Source organism: Pseudomyrmex gracilis, unplaced genomic scaffold (assembly GCF_002006095.1).
Source record: "Pseudomyrmex gracilis isolate BER0280 unplaced genomic scaffold, ASM200609v1 scaffold_124, whole genome shotgun sequence".
Taxonomy (NCBI): Eukaryota; Metazoa; Arthropoda; class Insecta; order Hymenoptera; family Formicidae; genus Pseudomyrmex; species Pseudomyrmex gracilis.
The window spans coordinates 106,372-132,406 of record NW_018020708.1 but is presented as its reverse complement, the minus strand read 5'-3'; the positions used below and the strand labels follow the sequence as shown (position 1 = coordinate 132,406).

At 44.5% G+C, this 26,035-nt stretch overlaps 1 protein-coding gene across 6 annotated transcripts in view; it reads right to left on the bottom strand.

Moving 5' to 3' along the window:
* LOC109856571 (TLD domain-containing protein 2) overlaps positions 1-26,035 on the bottom strand; it is a 137,618-nt gene that overhangs the window by 62,262 nt on the left and 49,321 nt on the right. For 4 of the 6 annotated variants that reach the window (XM_020431980.1, XM_020431983.1, XM_020431984.1 and 1 more), the window contains exon 1: positions 12,219-13,748. The exons of the other annotated variants lie outside the window; for them this stretch is intronic. In XM_020431980.1, the coding sequence (XP_020287569.1) occupies positions 12,219-12,868 (650 nt within the window). In that variant the 5' untranslated portion in view covers positions 12,869-13,748. Of the gene's footprint in view, positions 1-12,218; positions 13,749-26,035 lie in introns of those variants that run through there. 6 annotated transcript variants of the gene reach the window in all.

Genomic DNA, 26,035 nt, shown 5'->3' with positions numbered 1-26,035 from the left:
CGACGTTTATTTATAAATTTGCCCATAAGTTTGAAAGTAGAGGTGTGCAAACAAAATATCAGGTATTTTTGTAATGTGCAAACGAAAATCCATCCATTAAGAGGTTTCAAAACAAATTTGGACAAAGTTGGGGGGCTATCGTGAAATTGGCCCCCCGAAACTATTTTTAAATATAACTTTTGATTGAGCGGTGTGCAAACGAAAAATCGAAGTGTGCCAAACTGTGCAAACAATGTGCAAACGATTGACATAAAAAAAGTTTTTTTTTTTTAATGTTGGGGGGCCAACTTCACGTGGGTGTCACTACGCCTCTCCGTAAGAGGGTGATGTATCTTCCGCGGTTGTGCGTCTTCTCGCGAGACGAAAGTTCAAGAAAGAAGTCGGCGCCTGAAATATCACGTCTCGATTGTTCTGTCTCGTCGACGAACAACAAAACAAAACAAAACATACGTTAAACAAATCTTGAGAATTCTCCGCATTAGTAGTGTTTGTATATCGCCGTTTCTTAAGTGTCTTGTTTATCGATCGCGCGCGTACACGCGACAACGATCTTTTAATCGATCCCTCCGACAGCTCGTACACCGTTCGTCATTAGACAAGTAGTAATCATTTTGCTATCAATCGCTGACTCACTTTCCGTACAATCCGTCTCGTTTAATCAACGGTCGTTTCAAACCGTGACTTCCGCGTGCGAAAACGAACGACTCGGCGCCGCCGGCGAAAAGTGAACGTGTTAGCGTTAGTCACACCGGTTTCCGCATTAACTCGCGTTCTCTCCGTTTCCGGATGTCCGGAAGAACAACGTTCCCATCATCGTCTTTCACGGACTTCGTATCCGCGTCAAACCGCCCGATTATTAAATTGGCAACTTCGAAATAAATCTTCTTCATGTTTTTGACGTAAAAAAAGTTGAGTTTTTAAATTAAGAATTAAAGAACAAAAAGCCGCAATTAACACGTTGTTCTAAAATTTCGACTTTGTATCCGCGGCAAACCACTCAATTATTAAAACGGCTTTGGAAGTCTTCATATTTTTGACATAAAAAATAAATTTTTTTTTTTTTTTAATTAAAGAGGAAAAAATTAAAAAGCTACGCAATTAACACTGTATTGTTTTCCTGCAAAATTTAATTTCGGCGCAAACCGTTTGGGAATTATACTTGGCTATTTGAAAAATTAGAAATTGTTTCGCGAGCTTCAATATCATTTTTTTTCCATACAAAAAAAAAAGAGAACAATCGATTTCAGATTAAAGATCGAAGAGCGAGAGAAGCCGCAGATTAATATACCGTTGACATTATTGGAAGCTCTCGATGTATAAATAAAGCCTTTGTTTATTCCTCTTCATCCTTCGTACTTTCTTTTTTACGCGATAAAGCGTTTATAAAAAAAAAAAAAAAAAAAATAATGATAATAAAAAGTCACGCGCGCAGCGCGTATATATACGTGAAACGTCGGTTCACTCGCGAGAGAGGGAACTATTTTCCGCGCTCGTTTCAGAAAATAGCGCCCAGTTGGATGAGAGAGAACGCGCAGATTAATAAATCCCGGGAGCTAAACACTGCGCGCGCGCGCTCGACGCCAAAAATGGCGTAGGGATACACGTAAAACACTTCGTCGAAAGTGGCCAATTGCAAATATCCCGATTCTCGACTGTTAAGCAACAAACAAGCATTCGCAGCTGTTGCACGTCGAGCGCCTCTTCCTAGCACACACGACGTGCCGTCTCTCCCGGGCTCGCGGAGGTTTACGTACGTATCGGCGCTTGCCAAGAATCTTTTCCCGCCCGCGATGGAAAGAAGATACGGAGAGTTCGTGCGAGAGTCTGGGTCGCGGCCAGGTTTAACGAACGCTTCGGAAAATAGAGAGACGACGATGACGACAAAAACCGTCGTCGGGAGACACAATGAAGACGGAAATGTGTGTCACACACCGGGGAATTGTGATGTTAAACGACGTCGAATCATTGTGACGGCGCGAGTTGTCGCTCGCGCTCGCGATAATGATACGGTCGCTTAGATTAATCGGCCGAGGTCAGCCAATCAACTCTCGCGACGCCACTTCGAACGCTTTGAATCCTTTCACCCCCAAGAACAGCTTCCGCTTGTTCTTAATTAGCGCCCGGATCGTTGGTCATGCGCGCGCTTGTTGTGAAGCGCGGTCGCGTGCTTTATCTTGTTCTTGTACACGCTTATTTACCGGTGACCTCGTGATTAGAATGTTAATTAAAAAAAAAAAAAAAAAAAAAAACACCAACCGCACACAAGAAACACCGAAGACGTACTCGTGAGACAAGTTGGCGAGTTTGTCTAATAAATCGAAGAGATAAGAATGCAAACTGCACAGAATTTTTTACGAGTCTTATAAAAATAAGGGAAGAAGAAGACAAATCGTCGCGATATTTTCCGAAAAATTGTGCCCATCGATATTCTCGCAAGAAAACGAACATCCAAATGGAAAACCGTGCGTTTGTGTTTTTTTTTCTCGCGCGTAATATTTCGTCTCGTCCTCATTAGCGAAACGTATTCGCGGAAGATCGGCGCCCGCCCGCCCAGGTCCTCTTCCGGGATATTTTCTTTTCGAGAAATCGCGCGTGTAACTCGATCGAGAGTATCGCGTACCCGTTAGCTTCCGAGACTTGTATTGCTCGGGTGAAACGAGAAACACGATATGCACGAACGAGAGTCCGTTGTTTGTTGCGCGCGGCGAACGGTTCTCTCGCGCTTTCATCCCAAATTCCTTTTACCCGGAGAGAGAGAAAGAGAGAGAGAGAAAACAAAGATTGTTCGCTCGAAAACACGCGGAGCATTTCGCGCTTATAGCGCGCGTGACGTCATATCGGTTTCCCTGTCGAATGGTGACGCGGATTAATCGAGCGCGGAGAAAAAAAAAAAATCTACCGGTCGCGTTTGTATTTATAAACCGGCGAGTTTAAAACGCGCGCGCGCGCGCTGTCAAACGAGCGCGCCGTTTGTTGCCGATGACGTCACTCGTCATTATTCAATTACAATGCAACGCGCGCGTTCTCGTTGTTCCCTTTTCAACCTCGCGAAACCAATTGTTGCGGATAAAACAGTGCCGCGGCGAGTTTGTAGCGGCAACAATACCTGGTTCTAGAAAGCACCTTTAACATCGGTTTAAAGGAATGTGCGCCATGTAAACGCTTTGAAAAAGCGCCGATGTTTTTCTACTTGAAACAATGATTACAACCTTGATTATGCGTTTTAATAGCGTCAAATATAACACATTTACGTCGCGCGCAACGCGACATCGACGCAAATCTCTCATAAATTGTTTAACGTGAGCAAATACTTTGCCCGAACACTTTTTATATTTTAAAGGATTTTTCGCAAACATTTTTCTCGCATTCGCGAGCGAGCAGCTTGGAAATAATTTAATCCTCTTTGTAGTGAATTTTCTCTTCCGAAAAGTCGAGTTTGTCGCGCGCGCGCGCGCGCTGAAACGTTCAAACGCACAGCGACGCGTTAAAAAGGAGCGCGCGCGCGTGCTTCGAGAGAGAGCTCGAACGCGAAAAATACACGCGAGCGTAAAATTTTCGTCGTCTCTTTCCTTCTTCCTCTGCACCTTTTTGCGCAAAAGCGCGCCGCGAGAGACTTTGTGGCATCCGTTTTCCCGCCGTGGCTCGTTATGAAATTCAACTGTTCAGCTTGTGTGTTTCGCCGCGTTCGCAACTCGCGGCTCGACTTTCTAATAGTCTCTCTCTCTCTTTTCTCTCGCGCGCGCACCATGTCGGCGTAGCAACGCAGGGCCGCGGCTATCGTTGACGATAATCTCGTTCGATATTTCACCGCGTCGATACCTCCCCCGAGTCAACGCTGGCGCGCGAGCATTTTATTTTTCCTTCTCCGAATAAATCATTTCAATTGCCGCGTTTCAGATATCGATGTACGAGACAGAGAGAGAGAGAGAGAGAGAGATTCGGGAATATGTAACAAATATAACGGCGAGGTGAGGTCGATGTGTGATTCCGCGGGAATCAAATTGAAACCGCTGCGCCAGATTTTTTATTTTTTATTTCCGCCGTTTGAAACAACCGGCGAATTAACGATAAATTAACGATAAGCGAGAAATAACGGCGTTTTCCCGCCGGGCGCACGATGTAGATTAATTAACCCTCGATGATCTGGCAACAATGTTCTTTGACAAAGACACCCGGTGATCGCAGAAGCGTTAATTATAAATTATGATTCAGAAACGCGCTGTGTCACTGACATATACGGCGTTCGGAGAGAACTCGAGTATTAAATAATAATAACAATAACAAAATGCGCGAGGAAAATTGATGTGAAGATAACGAACGGACACGAATTGTCGCCTTATCGCGATCGCAAAATATCCGCCGAGATATTTGCCGAGTGACTTAATTTTTGTTTACTTATACACACACACACACACACAAATACTTTTCTCATCTATCTTGTATTTTATTCAATCAAGTCGCGTGCGCGCCGTGCAATTCGCGTTTGTTTCGAGCAAAATTACAAAATGTTACACGAATAAAAGAGTGGCCTCTCTCTCTGTCTCTTCTCCGTCGTCGCGACTGCATTTTTAAAGCTTTAATAAAGCTCGGGAGAAAGAACGCTTGCGAGGATGCGCGCACCCCGTCCCTGAAACTCGACCTGCGTTTTCGCTCAACGTGAAAAAAGTCGTATATCGTAATCTCCGTCGCTTGTCGCCGCCGCCCGGTCGCAACAAACGCGCGCACGTGAGGGGAAAACTTTTCGCGCGCACGTTTATTTCAGCCGACTCACCGCGTCTTTGGCACCTTTTCAGTCTCGCGATGCAAAATGCGGCGTTTTTCGCGCGCGCGTCCGCCCCGAACCTCGAAACTGGTTTCTGTTCGACACTCGCGCAACCGGTCGCGGCAAGAAAGCTCATCAAAAATTCAGCCAACTCGCCGGTGCAAGAGTGCTGATATTGACTTTGACAATACGCGCGAAATTATACGCGCGCGACGACGGGGAGTGGAGAAGGAAGACCGGGCGGCGCTCGATCGTATATAAAAGTTTGCTCGTTGAATAAATCAAGCGCGCGAGCGAGTAAAAATGTAATTCTGTGTGTCAATAAATAAAAAAAAAAAAAAAAAAAAAAAAAAAAAAAAAAAAGCACAAAACGTCCGATACATAATGGATATGCATATAGTATAGAAATATGCGATGTTACAGTTCAAAACGTTCATTAAAATGTTTTTAAATCTGTTTTATAAATAAATTTGTGCAAAAAAAAACTTTCGCTTTATTTATAATATTTCCGCGTCAATTATCCTCTCTTTTATTGAAATTCCCTCGGTTAAAAATAATCAAGATTGTTAGAAACAGAAAATCTAAATTCGAACTCGGGGGACTCGTCATCGTCGCTCGCCGAGGCAACAAACAATAATAATAAAAAAAAAAAAAAAACTCCCGTAATTTCCCGCTATTTTCTTTCAACTGGCGCGACCGACGCGACGGAACGTTTGTGTTGGGTTCCGCAAGATGCAGATGCCGTTACGAACTTTTAGACGCGCGTGCAAACGCGAGAGCTCTTTCTCTCCCGCGAAACGATTAAGCGGCGCGATACTTAAGACGGACTCCTATGTACTTCCGCGCTCGCGCAACTATTGCGGCGCGCTCTGACCTGAATTTCCCATTCCTCCGAGAAAGATAATTTGTAGTTTGTTACGTGCGCGCGCGCTCCACAGCTGCCGCATGCAGCGGCGCCTGATGACGATTCTCATTCGTCTCGTCGTCGGACACGTCTCCTGAGAGAATTAATTCTTTTCCGCGGAAAAGAACGTTCGTTCGTGTTAGAATTGTTTTATTCTCGCCGCGTAAAAAAAAAAAAAAAAAAATGTATCACATTAAAGCGTCCATTTCGCGATTGTAACGTTACCTCTCTCTTTTCTCGTGAAAATTGCGAGGGCGAAATGGCGCGCAATTCAAAGAGTGTGATTTCAACGACGCAAAGTAACGATACGCGAGAGCGAGTTAAGAGTTTTAATTGTCACACACGTCGAGCGTTTTTCAATTGTCGAAAGTTATTGATACTGATATTACCACCGCGCTTCAGTTTGTCTGTAAAACAAAACGAAACAAAAAAACAAAAAAAAAACAAAACAAAACATCGCGGAACGTGTTTCGGTCGAAAATGTACGACTTTCGTATGGAAAGCGCGATCCGCTGCGAATGAGATTCCGATGAGGTGGAAAACAAAAAAAGAAGAAACGTGAGAGAGACCGCCGTCTCTTTAAAATCGCCATTGGATGCCCGCCGTTACGTACGTACTCGGTACGATATGTACGTCGTAAAATACGTGTCGACGCGTTCAACAGAAATGGCGGAATCAGAGCGTGACAACGTACGTCTGTCTCGGTCTTGCCGAACACGTTGCGTCGCACGCATTTTACGCAAGCCGACGCGACGCTGCTGCTCGTAGTAAGGTAAGAACGTACGGACCACACCTCGCGTGTTGCTCGAAGACAAATGGAAGTCGCGCGCGGACGGATGATGAGAAACGTCCCCGTTTATCATCCGTCGCGCAGTTTATCCTCGGAAACTCATTAAGTGTTTTATTTCGTCTTCTCGTTTTAACAACAATTTTGCATCCTTCTGCGTTAATAAAATCTCACCTTCAAGCTCACGGCGTTAAAAAAACAAAAAAAAAACAAACTTTTTTAATCGCGCAAAAATGTCAACGACGCTTTCACCCGAGAAACATTGAAAAATTTTGCGGTGCACACGTACACCGTCATTTTACGCGCGTCAATATCCTTGAAACTCGTTAAATCTTTTATAGCGCCCGTTGTAATTAATTCTCGAACCTCAAAGCGTCAAAATATAATTCCACCTTAAAAACTTAATTACAACGTTGGACTGATAATAAAGCCGCGAAAGTGTCAAATCGCACACACTCTTGCAACGCGCGCGCGTCGGGCTTTGAAAACCCGTTCTGACATTGATCGCAAAGAGACGAATCGCACGATCGCGAGCGCGATATTGCCGATCGTCCGCAAGCATAAATCGCAAAGTTTGCGTCTCTGCGATCTTGCGACAGCCAATATAAAAGCATCGAGCTCCTCCAGTGTGTTTCTTCACTCTTTGCTTATTGGCTGGTAACTCACGATTAATGTAGATCCTCAAATCTTACGTCTTCTTATACGTCAATGCGACAATGCGATCGCGTTATTCGTCTCTTGCGATCAATGTGGAACGGGCTTAAGACGTCGGAGAGAACATGCTATACATCGCGGTTTCATGCAAATCCGGAAGAGAGAGTATGTATCTCGCATCGCGTCGCTTCATCAAAAATAACGGCGACGTTTCTGCCGACAATAATCGTTGTTCCAGTTTGCATAACGCGCGAGGGGCGGAGGAGCTAAGGTGCGCGATAAGGTCGGCTAAGTAGAATGCATAACCGACGGCGGCGACGTCGTCTCGCAAGACGTCGTGGGAAGAGAAGTAATAGCCGCGCAAACACGATTATGCAAAATCTTTCCTATAAATGATGCGAAACGGAACATGTCACCCGGGTAATTTCGCGTGTCGATCGATAAACAAAAAAAAACAAACACACAGCGGCGGGTAGAAAGGGAGAAGAGACGAAGTAAGAAAAACCGGAGCGAATTACGTAAGGTCGCGACACGTACTTGAATCCAGGTGTAACATCTGCCTTCAAGGCTCGCTTTTGTGTGTACCGGTAATTTCGCAGCCGCGCGAGTTATGATGCACTTGTGCCGCGACAGCGCTCTCGTTCGCGCAATCGCGTTCCTCGAAATGGAATATTTAATTGCGTGCGTGTACAACGCGGACGACGAATTGCATCAGACGTTCGAAACCGGCTCGATTGAATCATCACACGAAATATCCCGGTGTCCGAATTTCGATCGAGCTAATGCGAGATAGATCTAAGGGGTAAAAACAACAACAAAGACAGACACAACAGAATGTCGCTGCCAAAAAACTGGACTGGATTAAAAAAAAAAAAAAAACTATTAAATACATTGATGTCCCAAATAAAATAGGTTGAATAATAATATGGCGGGCGAGATGCGACAGGATTGTGGGAGAGAGACAACGAAGCTCGACACGCGTAACTTGATCGAGTGCGTTTGGACTTAAAGAAAAGGAGAGAGAGAGAGAGAGAGAGACGGCGGTGAGAGGCCGCGAAAGGAAAAAGACGCCTAATATGACAGGCAGGGCTGCTATTTTAAGACGTTCGCGACCGGTTTGTGCGAACACACAAGTTACAAAGACGCTAAGCCTGTATCCCCCCGTTTGGAGCGGGAGTCGTCGTCTTGTGTGACGATGAGCGAGAGAAGTTTTCGGATCGCGCGCGTCACGCTCCAGGTTCCAGCCGCGAGCAAGAAACGAACGCGAAGAGAAAGAGAAACGCGCGGCGCGATCGATCGAAGAAACTAAACCGTTCCTTTGTTTCCGACTGCAAAAGTTAATATTCTCGATTCCGCGAATTATCCTCGCTCAGATTACGACAAATCCCCCGGTGATTATATACACAAATCACGTGATTGATTTTCCACGTTTTTTCAACACACATTTGTCAAGTTAAGAAACACGCGAGCATCGATTGTTGAAGATAAAAAAAAAAAAAAAAAAACTAGAAAGAGAAACGATAAATTTCACGAAGAATCGAAGCAATTATTCTTTCAGATGTAAATGTCATTGATGACTAGATTTATCGAAACAAACGTGACGAAAATTATCAATATTACGTCAATTAAATAACATCGATATCAAACAGTGTCAATAACACATCGAGTGCTGACAATTACCCGAGCTGTGTGTGTGTGTGTGTGTGTGATAATGCACGATTTAGAGATGATATAATGTTTCCGGTGTTGCGGATGCGCGCGGAGTCAAGGAAAACCACAAATCAGCGCGCTGTTTGACAAAATAAATTATTCATGGTCTTCAGGGAGTCAAAAAATCACGGAGTCACGGTCATTTGTCAATTTAGCTTGTATTGTCGTTCTGAAAAAAACTTTAATCTTTAAACAAACAGAGATTTGCACTTGTCACTTCTTTTCTCGCGATGTGAGAATAAACTAATTCGCGGCGTGTTCGAATTCGACTAGTCGTCGAATAAAATTGAATTTTATTAAATTGAAGAAATAGGACTTGTATGAATATATACATATAAGACTCTTATTTATCCTGAAGGATTAATTAATTTAATTAACTCGATTGTGTTGCTCTGTAACCAAAGAAACGACAATTAAAGTTTATAATTTCTATAACGACAATATAATTTTACAACGACAAAAAGCCTCTCAAATTCCAACTGTCACACGTGTCAGCGGTTATCCAGCTGTCTCTTTTTGTTCTACCGTTCGAAGCGTTCTTATTTTATCTACTCGTGTACGCAAGAGTATTTAAGTAAGGAAATATATTTTCTTTACATACATATATATGTCTCTTACCCATTTAATCTTCCATGATAAATGAAATTTTTTAAATACCGAAAAAGACACCAGAAGCCAAGAATTGACCTCGCATTCCATATGCGGTCGTCTTCCCTAATTCGGTCGTCGAGTCGTCACTAGATGAATGTCTCGCAATATTAGAATATGATTTAAAATAATCGCGATGCAAGGTAGCATATGAATTTTAAAATTGTTGCTCAATTCGAATTTTTATGTATAGTAATTTACACGTTAAATCCTTCGCGGACAGACATGGATCTCCCAGACCCGCTCCAAAATTGCGCATCGGCGTCTCTAGTAAACATTAGGTTTTTTCTTATATCTTCGAAACTACTAGAAATTTTTCCAATTCATTCCTTTTGATCGACGACGAATTGTTCAAACTTCCGATTAAAAAAAAAAAACAAAAAAAAACTTGAAAAAATTTATTCTTCGCGGAGATATTCGATTTTAAAATCGCGCGGATCTCATAGATCTAGTCTGTCCAATGAGGATGTCATTTTTGAGAGGCCCGCAAAAGATTAAACATTTATTTTGCACGTATACACATCCAACAATTTGGCTTTCAAAGTTCCATTTCTTTTTAATTCAAGTTTGCCGAAGCGCCGTAGCAAAACGGAATCTATATTTTTTTTGGACTTGCGTAACGTACTCGGGAAATCAATTACGCGTATGAGGTTTTGCGTAACGCAATTAAAATCGAAACTTTCTATACGTTTGATCATCCGCGAGCGCGTCGTCGTCCATCGGAACACGCGCTTCCGCTTTCCGCGGCGGGATGGATTTCATGACGAATTGCGAAGAAGGCAAACCCCGGCGTCGTGATGAACTTCCGCGAATCGCGATCTAGAGAAATCGCGAAATCGCGTACATAACGTCTGAACACGCCGCGAGAAACTTTCGTGATATTTTCTCGAGACGCAACACTTTGTTCTTGCGCGCGAGTGTTCTTTATGGCGCGCGTCGAAAATTCCATTTTCCTCTCTCGTGACAAAATAAGTAGTGTCGCGTTTTACTTAAAGTCGGGATTCGCGACTATAAAAAACAGGATGGAACTTAATCCCGATCTAAATCGGGATATCGCTCCCCCTCCCTCTCCCTTTCTCGCGGGGTGATTCTTATTTGTTTGTTTGTTTGTTTTTTTCATCCTCCTCCTCCCCTCCCGTTTAATCTCACCGCGTGCGCGTTTCAAACTCGCCCGCAGTGTTTCCATCAATAGTATTTTTTTCGCTCCAAAATGCAGAACAAACAGGTTCCTCGACCGGGGAGAAGTGATGCCTCGAAAAAAAATCGTGTTTAAACATTTGTGCGTAAATATCCAAAGTTTCGAAAAGTTTCAATTGCGCGCGTGTTCGGAGAACGAAAAAAAAAAAAAAAAATTCAAGCAAACTTCGAAACTTCCGGTTCTGTATCGCTGTTTTTTATTAAACTCCGAAATCTCGTGCGCGCGGTTTCCGAGTCGCCTCGCGCGCGCGACCGCGATATTCGGATTTTTTATTTCCACAAAATACTGTTAGTCGCCGTTATCTGAGGCGAGATACACAGTGTGTCGTCTCGTCTGGTAGACGACGACGACGAAGACAACAACAACGACGACGAAGAAGACGTGTTCGAATTGTGATTAATTTCATCCGCCGCGTCCTCAAATATTTTACGTAAACGGTAAATTTGCTTGCGTTCCACAAGTGTATTTTTTCGTCAAAAAAAACAAATCAAGAACGATTTGCGCGCCGATGCGCGATAAAAGATTGATGACGCCCGAGACACACCGTCGTCGTGTCTTGTAAAAATTATTTACACATCGACGCGATATAATTCTCCCGTCGACGATTATTATTAAAATCAGAAATAAAGAAATGTGATGTTTCATTCGCCTTGCGCATAGCAAACGACGGCAATAATCGAAGTTTTATTCGACACGGTATATATATCTTTCAAAATTACACCACGTGGAAGTTTGATCGGAGTCGCGCGCAAGAAATGCGATTTTCGTCGAGTTAAGCGACACGTTTATCGGAGATAAATTCGACTTTCAGATTGCATTGTTTATCTTAATTGTCACTTTTGCCGGGGACCGGCCCGAGTGCGAATGTAATCGGCGCGCGAAAGTCGGCGCATTTGAACGGTAATATATTCGCGGAAATTATCGCGTCTCTCTCGTATCTCGATCGCTCGAATATGTTTTCGAAATATCGTTTGCTTGCTAATTTTACCGCATTAAGTGTTTCTCGGCGAGTTTTTTTTTTTGTTCGTTTTAAGGTTTTTATACACACACACACACGACAAATCGATCGTTTAACGAGCGCGAATCGCGATCGAGAGGCGAGTAAATCATTCGTTTTGCAATTTATACTCGTGAAATTTATTCGCCGGCTACAAAACCGCGTGAAATACGCGAAAACCGAATTACGCAGCAGCAAAAAAAGTTGTTGCGCGACCCGCGCACGTCTGGCGAATATATTTTTGTCTTATCATGTGAAGCTAGCAAGGATGTATATGTTAAATGTTAAAAATAGTATTCACATGACGCGTGATTTGCATACGTAAATATATATTCGTTTCCTTCTAGTTTGAACGGGATTCTGACGAGAATTTCTTACCTCTTGGTTTTTTCCAAAAATCTCTCTCTCACACGCACACAGACCGAACATTCGGAATTTCCGTGAGTGTTCTTGAACAAACGAGTACGTGAGCGTTTGGTAAACACCGAGGACTCGCGCGTCCTTCGCGATGAGTTTCTCATCGGGGGGGACGGGGGGGGGGGAAGTCGCGATAAATACCTGGCGACCGAGTCGGGCACGAGGATGTTCCACCAGGACGGCCTCTTCTGGCGGACGTAGTTCTGCGGGAAGAGTCCCTCCGTGCTTCCGGTCTGGGCGGGCGGAATTCCCGATATGCCCTTCTTCCGCTTGCGGTCCAGCTTGGGCGGTTTCGCGAGCGGATGCCATGACTTCCGGCGTCCTTTCTTGGCCGCTTCCTGAGCCGCGCGCGCAGCCTCGTTTTCCAGAACGTCCTGATTCTCTTCTAGCAGGTCATCGGACACGTAGAACACCGATCCTCTTCTACCGTTGTTGCTGTCGCTGCCCCTCCTCTTGTCCTTCGGCTTGTCCTTCACGCCGTTATTGTCCTTGGCGTTATTGCTCTTAGCGCTGTCCTTCGCGCTGCTTTCCTTCTTCTCGAACAAGCTGGCGCGACGAGCTCTCTGGAATAGACTGTCCTGCCGCGCCTTCAGATCCTCCAGAACGCTGTGCCGGCGGCTTTTGTCGCGCAGAATCGCCGCGTTCTCGCGCTGCTTGGATCCGATGCCGAGGATCCTCGCAAGCGACGACTCCTGCTCCATCATCGCCGGGATCGAGTTGGTCGACGCGAACTTCGTGGTCGTATGACCGTTCTGCGGCTCGCTGCTGATGTACATCTTGGCTGTTTCCATGCTACCTTGAAAAATGGTTTCTGCGACTTCGTCGTCGTCCTTGTTTGACGAGCTTTTTTCGTGCGTCTTCACGATCGCAACGTACTGCGCATCGCAAAGCACGCCGTGTTCCGGGAAGGAAGCCTATCTCGTATCGAGATCACTCAAAGGGTTATAAAGCTAGCTCCGCGATTAAGTATTTACTTGTCTATACACGGCGGGGAATATATGATCGTCCCGGTTCTCCACAACCTTACCAAAGAGGTACGCGCGGACTTAAGGTCCGAGTTAAACAATCGGACGGATACTACGTATAATACCACTCGCTCTTTATTTTTCGCCGAGTCAACAATCTCGTGCCGAAAACAAAATCATCGTCAACTCACTTATCAATCGTCGAACGAGACGTCTCGCGCGATAGCGCGTTTTCCGCACTGCTTCAATCTCAAATATATAGATACAGAGGTCGTCGAGGTTCACACTTTATTTTCGCAGATTAAAGATAATATGTACGTGCTGCGTTGCGTTCCGCTGGATTTCGAATACGACTCTGTCGGGCAAATCCAGTCGGACGGATCCTCGCCGTTGTTGATTGTGTGCGCTGTCGAAGGTTAGGTACGCTGCGCGCTGTGTTCGCGAATTCCAAAGGGAAATAAGCTCCTGCCTATAAGCTGTCGATTCACAGTGACGTGTATACCGGGTGGTCCAATTGGGGATTACACGGAATCCGAGTATGCGTATCGATGATGGATGATAGAACGCGTCGTAAGACAACGAGGAGAGGAGAATGTGTAAACTTGGATTATCGTCGACCAGTGACCGTCATTTTTCACTCCGAGAGAGGAGAAGGCGCGCGCGCGCGCGACGAAGCGTTAAAGCGCGCGATCGACGGCATTATTCCAGCGGCGCGGTGAAAGCAGCCAAGCGGTCGACCGCCTTTTCACTCCCGACGCCCTGGCGGTGGCGGCGGCAGCGACGCCGACGACGACGACGACGACCACGACGACGACGGACGACGACGCGGTCACTCTCGTGAAACCACGCGCTGCCACGTTACATACGTGTCCCCGGATACGCCCGTGTGCGCGCACGTTCTCGGAGAGAATCTACGCGCGATCGTTGACCTATAGCGCGATACAGACCGACCACACAGTCTTCTATCTTTATTTATTTCTATCTCACCCGACCCAGCTTTGTTGTTTCTATCAACAATATAAATTCGAAAAACAAAAGTCACATCGAACTTTCTCGAATCGAACTTCTGCGAACTCTCGCTTTTTGCGGGGAGATGGATTGTTGCAATATATATATATGTATATATATATATATATGTCGACTTTTACCTCGTCAACCCTCGCCTGCCGAGGGCAGTAGGGACGAGACTCCGCTCGTTTCCGGCATCACATCCGGCGCGACGAAAAAGACTCGGAAAAGATTCGGCTCTCTCGGAAAGGAGAGAAGCGGTTCGGAAGAAGAGTCGATTCTCCCGGAAGTAGTTCCTTCCGGAATCCGTTTTCTTCCGCGATTATATACACAGGTGTGCGTCCTAGTCTCGGACCCTCGAATTCCAGGACAAACGGGTTGTGTGTGAAAAAAAAAAAAAAAAACAAATAGAACAGAGAAAGACGAAACGCGCACACGGCTTTTCCTCGGCGTCCTATTTTTTTTTCTCTTTCTCCTCCTCGATTCGCTCTCGTTATCGAACACGCACGCGGGGGAGGGGGCCACGCACACACGCGTGTACTCGCCTCGCAAAGGCACTCTCGAGAGAAAGAGAGGCTTACGCTCGCACGTAATACAACACACTGGGTGAGCGTCGGACGGGGCTCCCGGAGCTCGATCGACGGCCGTCACGTGGATCGGGTATCGCAGCGACTAAGCGCGAACCAACGCGACCGCTTGTATTTATACAGCCAGGCTCGAGATTGTGTCTCTCACTCTTTCGCGACGCATCCCCCACCTCAGAAAGCATGCACACGAACGAGATGGTACGACAAGAGATGGAGAGAGAGAGAGAGAGAAAGATTCTCTTCGGATCTTGAAAAAGTCCAGGGCTCGCGCAATCTCGCCCGTGTTTGTATTGAAAACTCTCCGATCGTTTCGGGCGCGCGCAAAAATGTAAAAATTTTTGAAAACGTTCTTCGAGCGCGCGTCCTGCACGTCGTGTTTTTTCCCGAGCGTTTGAAACGCTCGAATTTTATTAATACAATCAGAGGTTTTTATGTATCTCGAATGCGAAGTTCGCGACTACTCTGCATTGATTTAAATTTGGAAATTTTACGACAACATTTATATCCGCCATAACCGCGAGTTATGCGGATAATTGAATAAATGGCGAACAGTGAGAAAAAAAAAGAAACGTGTCTCCGCCGGCCCGCCCGTTTGCTTGTAATTTTTATTCACACGCTGCGCAGAAATAAAAGAAAATCACATCGTAACTTCGAAATGAAGTAATCTTGTAATATAAATGTCGAGTTCTCGGAACAAAATTACTCGCAATAAATTACTCCAACGTATCTTTGGAAACTTTTACTTCTTTCTTCTCACTTGATAATTCTCCGTTATTGTTGTATCTTTTTTTTTTTTTTGTTTTTGTTTTCTCTTCTTTTTCCGCGCGACAATGTCACACTCCGTGTGTATCGAGAAAGGTATCGAAATCGTGACGCAAAAAAAGTTTTTGTCTTAACCAGATAATAATCTACAATCGAGTAGATCAATCCGATAATCCTTTCTTCCTCCTCCTCCTCCTCCTCCTCCCCCCCGAACAACAACGAAGAAGATAATAACGCCGATCAGCTGTGGTAACGAGTTATCGATAATTTAATTAAAATCATTGTGTTGTCGCGCGGAAAATATCATAGTCGCGATTGTCACGCGGAACGATGAAGCGGCGAAAAACAAGCTTATTGCATCATGTGCTATGTATTTTTGTAACACGCTCACAAAAAACACTCGACACGTGGAAATCGACGAGATGCGCGAGAAGACGAGATTAATTTCGGATCGAAAGTCTGACGAACAAACGAACACGCGTATCGGATGGAATAAATAACAGCCGTAATATCGTACGCTAATATTTCATACGGCAGTTACAACATTCTGACACGTGCTGTCATCACATGTCGCAGCACGCGATAAGACATCGCGAAGCTGATAATACGATAACGCGAAGGATTATCGGCGTGCACGAGCAGATAAACAACAATACGCTCCCCCGTATCATGGCTGGGAAAAGAAATCGCGATCCGCAGGTGAGAGACAAAAGTCGCGCGAATGACGCGTTCGTTAACCACGACTCTCGCGAATCTTAATAACGATCGGCGCGGGGGGGGGGGGAGATAGAGGAGGGAAGGAGAAGATTAAACGAGAAGATGGGAAGATGCGAGATTCCGAGAATCGCGCGATCAAATAATCGTTCGAGTGTCTTCGATACCGCGAACATCGCGCTCTCGAGTGCAATTCGCTCCACAAATTGATTAAACAATTCGCGATATCAACAACGGGGGAGGGGGAGGGAAGGCGACGACGACGGTTCGATTCGCGGCCGAAGTACTTTTCCTCGAACGAGACCGGGTCCGTGCATCTCGGGGCGTATCGAAGTGATCTTGACCCGCTTCTCTCCGAACCGAGAAGAACGACCACGTCGGTCTTGTTTATTCGACGTTTTCTTGAATTTATTCGGAGCGGCTCGCGATCGTTTTCTCAGTCGGGGCGTAACTCACCGCGTATGTATCCAACGCGGTTGTATCCAAAGCGTCAAGCAATTTTATTACCTCGTTGCTGGAAGAAAAAAAAATCGCAAAACCTCGAGAGAAATTAAGAATGAACGCGGTGAGACAGTTCGACCAATTTTACAGTCTAATTATTCGATGTGTATCGCGTCCTTGATAAAAAAAGAAAAAAACAAAAACAAAAAAAAAACAAAAATGAAACCTCCGCTTCTTTATCTCTCATCTCGCGCAAGAATTGAATTAAACGGAGTGAGAAAGAAGAACGCGGTTAGGTGGGAATTGTTTTTCGCTGTACTAATTAAAAAAAAAACAAACAAACAAAAAACCTCGACGTAGCTTTTTTGACGTATATCGGTCAGAGAGAAACTTTCAGAACCGAACGTCAACTTTTCCATTACCGCGTCAGAATGTCCCTCCTCGAAAAAGCAGCACGCAAACAGACACCTTGCCGAAAGTCGCCCGGGTCTCGATATTGCCTCCTTCCTCTCGTTTTATATATATATACAATATATCGAATATCTATCGCTCGAGTTTTAATTGCGGTCCGTCGTCGTCAAGAAGAAAAAAAGAAAAAAAAGAACAGACAGAAAACGCGAAAGAAACTTTATTAATCAACCGCATTTCGGCGGGCCCCGAGCGTAATTCGCGAGTTTATATATCTCGCGTCGCTCCGAAGAGATGTACTCGCGCGAAGAACTCGCCCTCGTTTCAAGCGGGACCAGTCCAGCGTAAAAGAGAGCGAATTGTTTGCCGCAGAAATTCTCTCGACGAGCAAAACGAACGTGTGTTCCTACGTAGGGCCGTGGCTGCTCCCTAATTGGCTGAATCGAATTAAGAGTCCGGCCCGGTACTTTTATCGTCGCCAATTTCGTAATTGGACACGCGGCAGAATTGACCAATTGTTTCCACTGTGTGCGCGCGCGCGCTCGTCGACGTTTCATCCATCGCTTTTTGCCATCTCTCGCGCGTTCGAGCGCCTTCGTTAGGAAGAGATGCGCGTGGCGGAAACGTCACCGGAAAAGCGCGCGCGAGAGAGCGATGTGTCTCCTCGTAACGACGACCTCGTAACTAGACAGCTGATCGCGCGTAGTGACATTCCCACGTCTCGACGATCGATCGAGCCGAGCGTGCGAGAGCGCCGCGAGTCGCGAAATTTTTCGAAATTTCCATCGGATTTGAAATTTTCTCGAAACAAGACAAAGGACTTCGTTTTTCTGACAACGATAAACGCTCGATTTTTCGTTTCCGGAAATTTGTTGTCGCATGATTTTCTGACTCGGAGCGTCTCTCGCAAAACTTCGCGACGAACGTGAGAAAATTCGAACGAGACGACAAATTACGCGACAAATAAAAAAAATTGTGTTTTTGATTTTATTGCGTTACATTATTTTCTATTACACAATTCTTGAGAACGCAAAAACATTTTTCAGAGCAGGTCGTAAAACTCGCCAGATATAAAACTTCTAATCGGCCCCGTTGTGTGAAAGACACACAAAAGCTGTTATCTTTGCTCAAACGCGCTCATTGAGAGAGACACGCGGAAAATTGCTTTACGATGACGGAATAATTTCACTGCGCGTCAGAGGTAAGTATGCCTCCTCCGTCATCCGAGAGCGTACGTCTCTTATCACGCGCGTGTGTGTGTGTGTGTATATATGGTTGTCATCGGCCTCACGTATCACGGGGGACAGGTTTACGACACGGCTACTGAAATCGCAAACGAGACTATCTGCTTCCATTCGAGACGCGATGGGAAAACGCGCGCTTCCTTTATATCGCGCGACGCGCATCGCGTTACGACATCGCATCGCGATGATGCGTCTTCGCGCCTTTGTCGAGATAAACAGAGATTTTTTCTTTTTTTTTATTGATTCTACGATACTATGACAACGAGATACTGTGACAATTGCTTTTTTCATCGCCAACGTGGTTACAAGAGAGTGAACTTTGTTTTCCAGCAAATCCGTTATCATATTTTTTTCTTTTTTTTTTGTTTTTGCCATATAAGCGACACATCTCACACGTAATAATTAAAATTAGTCGCGCGGTAAACGCACATCTGTCATTAAAGAGAGACGCAGTTAAAAATGATTCAGATGGCAATTTAGTTCATTTAATAAAACACTATAATTACCGCGTGAGTGTTATTCGCGCTCATTATGTTTCGCGGAGCGCAAAATACAAGTGCAAACAAATTGAATTCCTTTTCACTTAATCATTGTCGTGTGTCAAAAAAAAATAGCACGCCAGATGCGTCCTTGACGAGTCGACGGATGAATTGAAAAGCAATACATATATATATATATACGTGTACATATACATATATATATATATATATAAATCAGTTGTCAATTTTTCTTGGAAATGGAGGCCAGTATCTCGTGCCAATTGCGGCCGATAACTCGCGAGAGAATGTATTTTTGGCAAAATAAGTCGCTCGCGATAAGTTTTTTTTTTTCGGTCGTGCGATAACGCCGCGTCAAGTCCGTTCGTTGCTTCGCAAATTATGAAGCGGCGGCGCTCGGAATGGCGGACTCCTCCGTATGTGCCTCTTCTTCCTACGTGACCGTCGGCACATACAACAAAACATAGTGCCGTCGTTGTTCGAAGCGATAAACCGAGTCGAGAGATTCGCGGGAGGGAGAACCAACGAAGACAAATTGACCCTTTCGTTAACCCTTTCCGATCTGGGGTTCTGGAAATTTCGAAGTGATTCGATTAGCAAATTTTCTAACTCGAATTAGATATCGATGCCTCGTCGAGGCAGTCCGTCAAGACGAACGGTAAACTCGATATTCATCAATCAAAACCAAAAAAAAAAAAAAAATTCTCTTGAAATACTCGCAGGAGCTCCGGCGATAAAATAACACGGAAAGATCTCTCTTTCGAAAGAGAGTTGCCGTTTTCGACGGAAACTCGGATTTGAATAATTACAGCGACATGTAAATTTTGTCGAGATGGGAAATCGTGTCAAGGAGCTGAAAGAGCGCTCGTCGAGAAGCACGAAGTAACGGAAAAACGGCGGGAAATGCAAGAAAAAAAATCACCGGATCCACCGATCACACATACCGGTCCGCTTATTTAAACGCCGCCCGGTGATATCATCGGGCGGAGGCTTCGGGTACGGGATAAAAACAAAAAAACAAAAAAAGTCAGTTCGACGAGGCTTCGAACGCATCTCCGTCGCATCTCTCTGATGCACATCTTATCGTAAAATACGCGCGCGGCGATTTACGACGCGAGCCGACGGAATTATAAACTTCCATCTCGGAAAATTCGCGCGCGCGCACGCGCGCACAGTCGGATAAAGGGATACATTCCCGACGGTTTACATGTGATTCCGCGAAATCCGGCATTTCCGATCGGCGCGCGAACGTACGGTCAAATCCGAACACGTGTGCGCGTGTGCGCGGCTGTAAATCCTCAGTCTGCGCAATTATCCAAATATTTCCCGATGAAACCTCGCAGTTCCGGAAATTACGCGCGCGCGCGCGCGCGAGAGAGATCGTTACGGAGAATTTAATTTTTTTAAATTTGATTTATTGCGTGCGTGATGTAATAATACACGCACGTGCGCGCGCGAAAGATCGATCGATCGATCGTAGATAACGATTATGAACAGTGCAATCGATCTGATCGATTGCGCGCGATTAAAAAAGAACCATCCTACGCGCGAGTGAAAGTCGTAGCGCGACGAACGCGACCGAAATTGTTTCGACGGTCAAATCGTTAAATCATTCGGCGCGGGCGCGCGTGGCGTCAATATCTACGCTCCAATAATTCGGATAATTGAATATCCGAAACCCCCAAACTTTTAATGCGGTTCCCGCTCGCGGCTGCACACAATGAAAATTGTTTATTACACTGTCGAGGTATAAAGGTCAATTATAAAATCCGAATCGTGTGTGTTACGATCGTGAAAACACGGACTTTGATCTTCGTGCCGCGTCAAAAACGACACGTTTCGCACTCGGAAATCTGTGTTTGATCGATCTTTCGCAATAAATAAATATCTCTACTTAATGTTAACCTCGACATCTCGCGCGCGGCGCAAACAAGCGCCGTCTTTAAGCATCAGACTGCATCGTTAAATTCTGCACGAATGTGCAGAAGCGACGTTATTCCGCATATATGAGATATGCAGACGCATGAAGATCCCGTCGAGAACTCAAAGAGTCCATTTAATTGCCGTTTTCGCGACGAGTCATTGCGACGAGTAAACGACGAGATCTCGCGCGTGTGTTTACGCTTGTTCGCGCACGTGGAACGTGACACCGCCTTCGCGTCGCGTTCACCTCGCGCGCGAAGATTCTCTCCCGCGAATTCTCTCGGATTACATCGCACTCGAGAAGACCTCGCGGATAACGAGATAAAGACAAAGAAAAGTTATACACCAGTAAACTCCGCAGCTGCTCGGGGAAAGAGTAGCATTGTTGATGTATCGTTTTATCGGCATTCCGCGCGCGCGACAGCTGTCGAGGAATATTGACGGCGACACACACGCGTGTCACAAAAGTACAAAAGATGTGCATTAATGTTGCATAACGAACAAACAAACTGTCACGCAAGTCTTTGTATATATTGTATCCCTTCGCAGACAGACATGGGTCTCCCAGACCTGCTCGAAAATTACGCATCGGTGTCTCTGGCAAAAATTAGGTTTTTTTTTCAAACGCTTATATTTTTCAAACTAGAGAGTTTTTCGATTTGATTTTTTTATCGACGCAGAATCGTTCGAACTTTCAATTCAAAAAAAAAAAAAAAACAAACAAACAAACAAATAAACAAAATTAAAATATTGATTTCTTGCGGAGATATTTGATTTTAAAGTCGCGTGGGTCTCACAGACCCAGTCTGTCCAACCGGTTGTTAGTTTTGAGGAAACATAATCGTTATTCGTGTAACAATACGACGCTAATGAAGCCCGCGCAACTACGACGACGAATATATAAAAGTTGAGAGAAAAAATTCGCGCGAACTAATCGCCGCGGATTTGTTCTTCCACTTCCACAATTTGCATATCCAGACAAATACGTCTGATTACTTTACATGCGACAAATAACGTCCGATTACTTGGCAATATATTATGTAAGGTATTTAAATGCGCGCGAGAACTCCTCTCTATGTTTGATATGTGAGAAGAGAGAATGAAACGCGGCGCGAGAGAGGAGGTTGGTTCGCGAGTTGGTCGAAGAGTCCTTCGCGCTAGATATAAATATTGTTCTTATCACTGATAGAGCGCGTGATACAACATATTTATTCTTAACGCATTATCCACACACAAGAGTTCGTTACAATACTCTCAAGTATAATTGATGATACAATTCCCGGTAAATATTATTATTCTCGGAGTCTAGAATTGTTACAATCTAAATATATAATCTACAGACTTTGTCTATAACAGATACATATTAATAGCGATTGTGCGTTTTTCTCGACACCAGAGAGTGTCTTATCGCGTCCGGACTGATATAATTAACGGAAACAATTGCAACCTTCTCGCGCGCGCAACATTTAACAAGTTAATTAATTTGTTATCATTAAAAAAAAATGATATTTCGAGAAATTCGTTGTTATTTTTGCGATTATCGGTTGTATTTCGCAAAACTGATACTTTTCCAAACAAACCTGCTTGTTGTTCCACGTGATCGACGTTCTCTTGCGAACATTCTTGCGCGAAAGAAACATTGTTTGATTTCTCGACGCTTACCACCGCGCGCGTCCAAGAAAAGTTATTGACGTGTGTGCACGTTATACGCGCTGCCTGTTTAGGATTTTCAATTTCCATCATGATGATTATGCCAGTCACGGAGTGTTTCATAAAGTATTCCGACCGCAGAGAACCGTCGTCGCGTTAGACAAACACACACACACACTTCGTTATTTCGCGCGGTATGACCGCGCGCGTGCGCTAACGCTCTTTCCGCGTTATTTATCGTATTTCGCGTAATTGATGGAGCGCGCGCCGATTGTTTCATGCGATTTAAGTGCGCCGCGATGATTTATCTCGCAAAATATCAAAATGTTAGTCTCGCGCGAAATCGTATCGCGGTGACGCGCGCTTTGTCGTAATTGCGATATCATACGCGCGGTATATCCTACTTTCTAAATCACCGTAAAATTTATATATCCGCGCACACATCGCGGTAACGGAACAGATCAAGCTGCGAACGAGAGCGAATGAAAAATGAAGTCGGAGACTCTCGTCTCTCTTTGAGACGCGCGCGGAGAACGTATTTCGTTAAAAATGTTCGTTCTCCAAAGACAGAAAGAAGAATAATTTTAAAACAATTTCAAACAATTGGCGAAAATAAATAGTTTACAAAAGAATTCTTTTTTTTTTTTTTTAATAAAACAATTTTCCGTCTTCGAAAACACTGCGATGAATTTTTTAAAAATATCTCTCAACATCCTTCCACAGCGCGTTCGCGGCTGCATATAATTTTTTTCTTCTCATCGCAGAAGTTCGCGGCAAATAAGTTAGCCGCACACACGTAAAGCGAACACTGCTGTCCGCGGGAAAACGTAATAAGCATACTACGCCGCGCGTGACGTACGATTCTAAACTCGAGTGTAATTTAATCATCTCATGCTATTCTCGCGAACTAATTAAAACGTAATCTAAATTGACGTCGTAATTGCTCGAAACGATCGACTTTCGCTCGGAACGATCGAAGTTTTGCTCGAGAGATCGCAAGATCGACGAGAAAAAAAAAAAAAAAAAAGAGAAGAAAACAATCGCGCAATTTTGGTCGTCGATTAATGAGAGCTGAGTTTCGCACACGTAATTGGATGTAATACGCAACAATCGCGCGCGCTTTCAGAAAGCGATCCATATCGTTCGCATAACGATCGACTTTTCTTGACGAGCGTCTCGCTCCTTTGGTTGATTAAACGCAAATATCAAGCGACGTTGACGAGACCCGCGCGCCTAATTGTTAATTCTCAATTAACCTTCATTGCATGTTTGATATTTAAATCAATCGAATTAAATAATACAATACGTCCGAGCTAAGTGGTAGTTGCGTAATAATAATCGGGCGGCGTCTGACCTCGCTATCACGTCAATATCGCCGGGTTGTAATTATGATAGCGTTTCTAGTCATTATGCGAATAGAGGAGAAATAAAATGGTGTACTGTTACCAGGCGCGATTGTTCCGCTATTGCGTAAACAAGAAAGTCACTCTATCTCTATTTAAATTAACAAGTCCTCACAAAAAAAAAGATAATAAGGAAAAACAGGAGAAGAGAAAATTATTAAAAAATTATTTAAATTAGAAAAAATAAATAAAATCCTAGACTTCCACTTTCCACGCCTCATTTCACTTAAATTTCAAAAAGTTATTAAAAAAAACATCCGATTCGAATATCTTCGTCGGATATTTTTTCTCTTTGCGAAAGATTTCTCGTTGAAATATATACACGATTGGAAGAAGATCCGTCGAGGGAAGAATTTTTCACGGCGGCGTTCAGAGAGAACGCGGGATATCAAACTTCAGAAACTTCTCAATTGTAACGAATTAGCTTCAATTGTAAGCCGATCGCGAGTGCCGTTCGACGAAGGAGCTTCACGATGACCGAACCCGACTGTGTTTTTCTCTCTCTCTCTCTCTCTCTCTCTCTCTCTCTCTCTCTCTCTCTCTCTCTCTCTCTCTCCCCCTCTCTCTTTCGCTTTTCGTCCCAAGGTTGTCGGCACTCGTCCGAATCGATTATCGCGCTTGGTGCGCTTCGTTGAGTGTGAAGAAGATTGGCAGATAGAATTCGCATTACTATGCAACGAGAACTCTCCTTCTTCCCGACGAGTGCGATAACGCCGGGAGCTTTTCAAAGATACTCAGAGCCGCGTTGTACAATGGCCCCGAACTACTACTCGAACGCGGTAGTAGTATCGGCGAAAGTACGTCGTTATTGCGCAAGATGCTCGGATTTTCCGAGGAGAAAACAAATCCAATGCACAAACGACGGTAAAAAAAAAAACACACACACACATGCGAATATATTCCAGCGAGTTACACCGTCGCTTCCGCCATTTTCCGACAGTTTTCGAATTTTCCCTTTATTTCCCCTGTCCCCCTCCACTCTCTCTCTCTCTCTCTCTCTCTTTCTCTCTCTCTAAATTTACATCACGAAGATTGCGACGAAGAGACGTACGTACGTTCGGAAATTCTCTTTAGGCGTCGCGACGCCTAAAGTAAAACGCCGAGTCTCGCAATAGCTGTCGCCGTCTTTTCTCGCGCAAACTTATTCGATATAAATCAGTTTTCGCATCGCTCTTTCTTATTTCTGTCACAACCGCGCACGGTCCTCGAACTTCCTCGACGCGACGCGCTTCAATGACTCGGGGAACACAATTTTTCGCGCGCGCCGTTTCTCTCCGGGATCAAAGGGATGACGTAACTCCGTGAGCATGACTGTGTATATATAAAAATCACGCAGTTTTAAATAAATATCGCAGAGCGAATTCTCGTCACATAAAAATCGAATTCCTATAAGGCCGCGGTTGTTTGAGAAAAATCTGCCGTCGTGTTCGATCGAAGCAAGAAAAACAATAAAAACATATGATTGAACGGAGTAAAAAAAAAAACACATCCAGTAATTTATCACGCCCGGCTAGTAAATGGGGAAAATTCTCGGAGAGGCCAGTGCCACGCGAAATGACGTTTTTGTCGATAATGTTGGGAAAAGTATTCGAACACGCGACCGAGAGATAGCGCGAAAGGAAAGTTTGAAGGAGATGCTCTTAGTGAAATATGAGCGATATCTCGCAGTCACTTCTCCGATAACGAGAGAGAGACGTCGAGGAGGAAGAGGAGAAGGGAGGGAGGAAGGGAAGAGAGACGAGGCTGTTGTTTGATCGCCGACTGTGTACGCGGGAGAGTAATTGTATAAGCGCGTAAACACACCGCGAATTTCCGGGTCAAGGCCTCTCTTATCGTGCAACGGTTTCGTTCTGCCGCGACTGCGAAAACTTTTCCATTCCCGAAGAAACGCGAAAACGGCGAAGCGCCGATTCTCGAGATTAAATAAAAATGCCGAGACCAGAATGCCGCGATAAAAAAAAAAAAAACATGCGAGAGAATGCGCGTTAAATTGCGTGTGCACGTGTTACACATTAAAACGTCGTACTTTCTAATTCCGATGCGATCCGCTCCTTTCTCGAGAGTCTTTTCTATCGGCGCGGCGCGCGCTCGTGATGCAACTCGCGCGATTCGAGGCAAATATCGATCCGAAACGTATTTTACTGGCAGCGTTTGTATTAATTAAACACCATTTTTTTTTTTTTTTTTTTTTTTTTTTTTTAAATTTATTTTGGCTAAAGTAATTGAACGAAAAAAGCAACAAGAAAATCAATCCTATTCATACGGCAATAAAAAAAAAATCGAGCCTTTATAATACCGGAGCGATATATAATAATACCAACAGCATCCGAGACGTTTAATTTAGTGTCGTAATGAC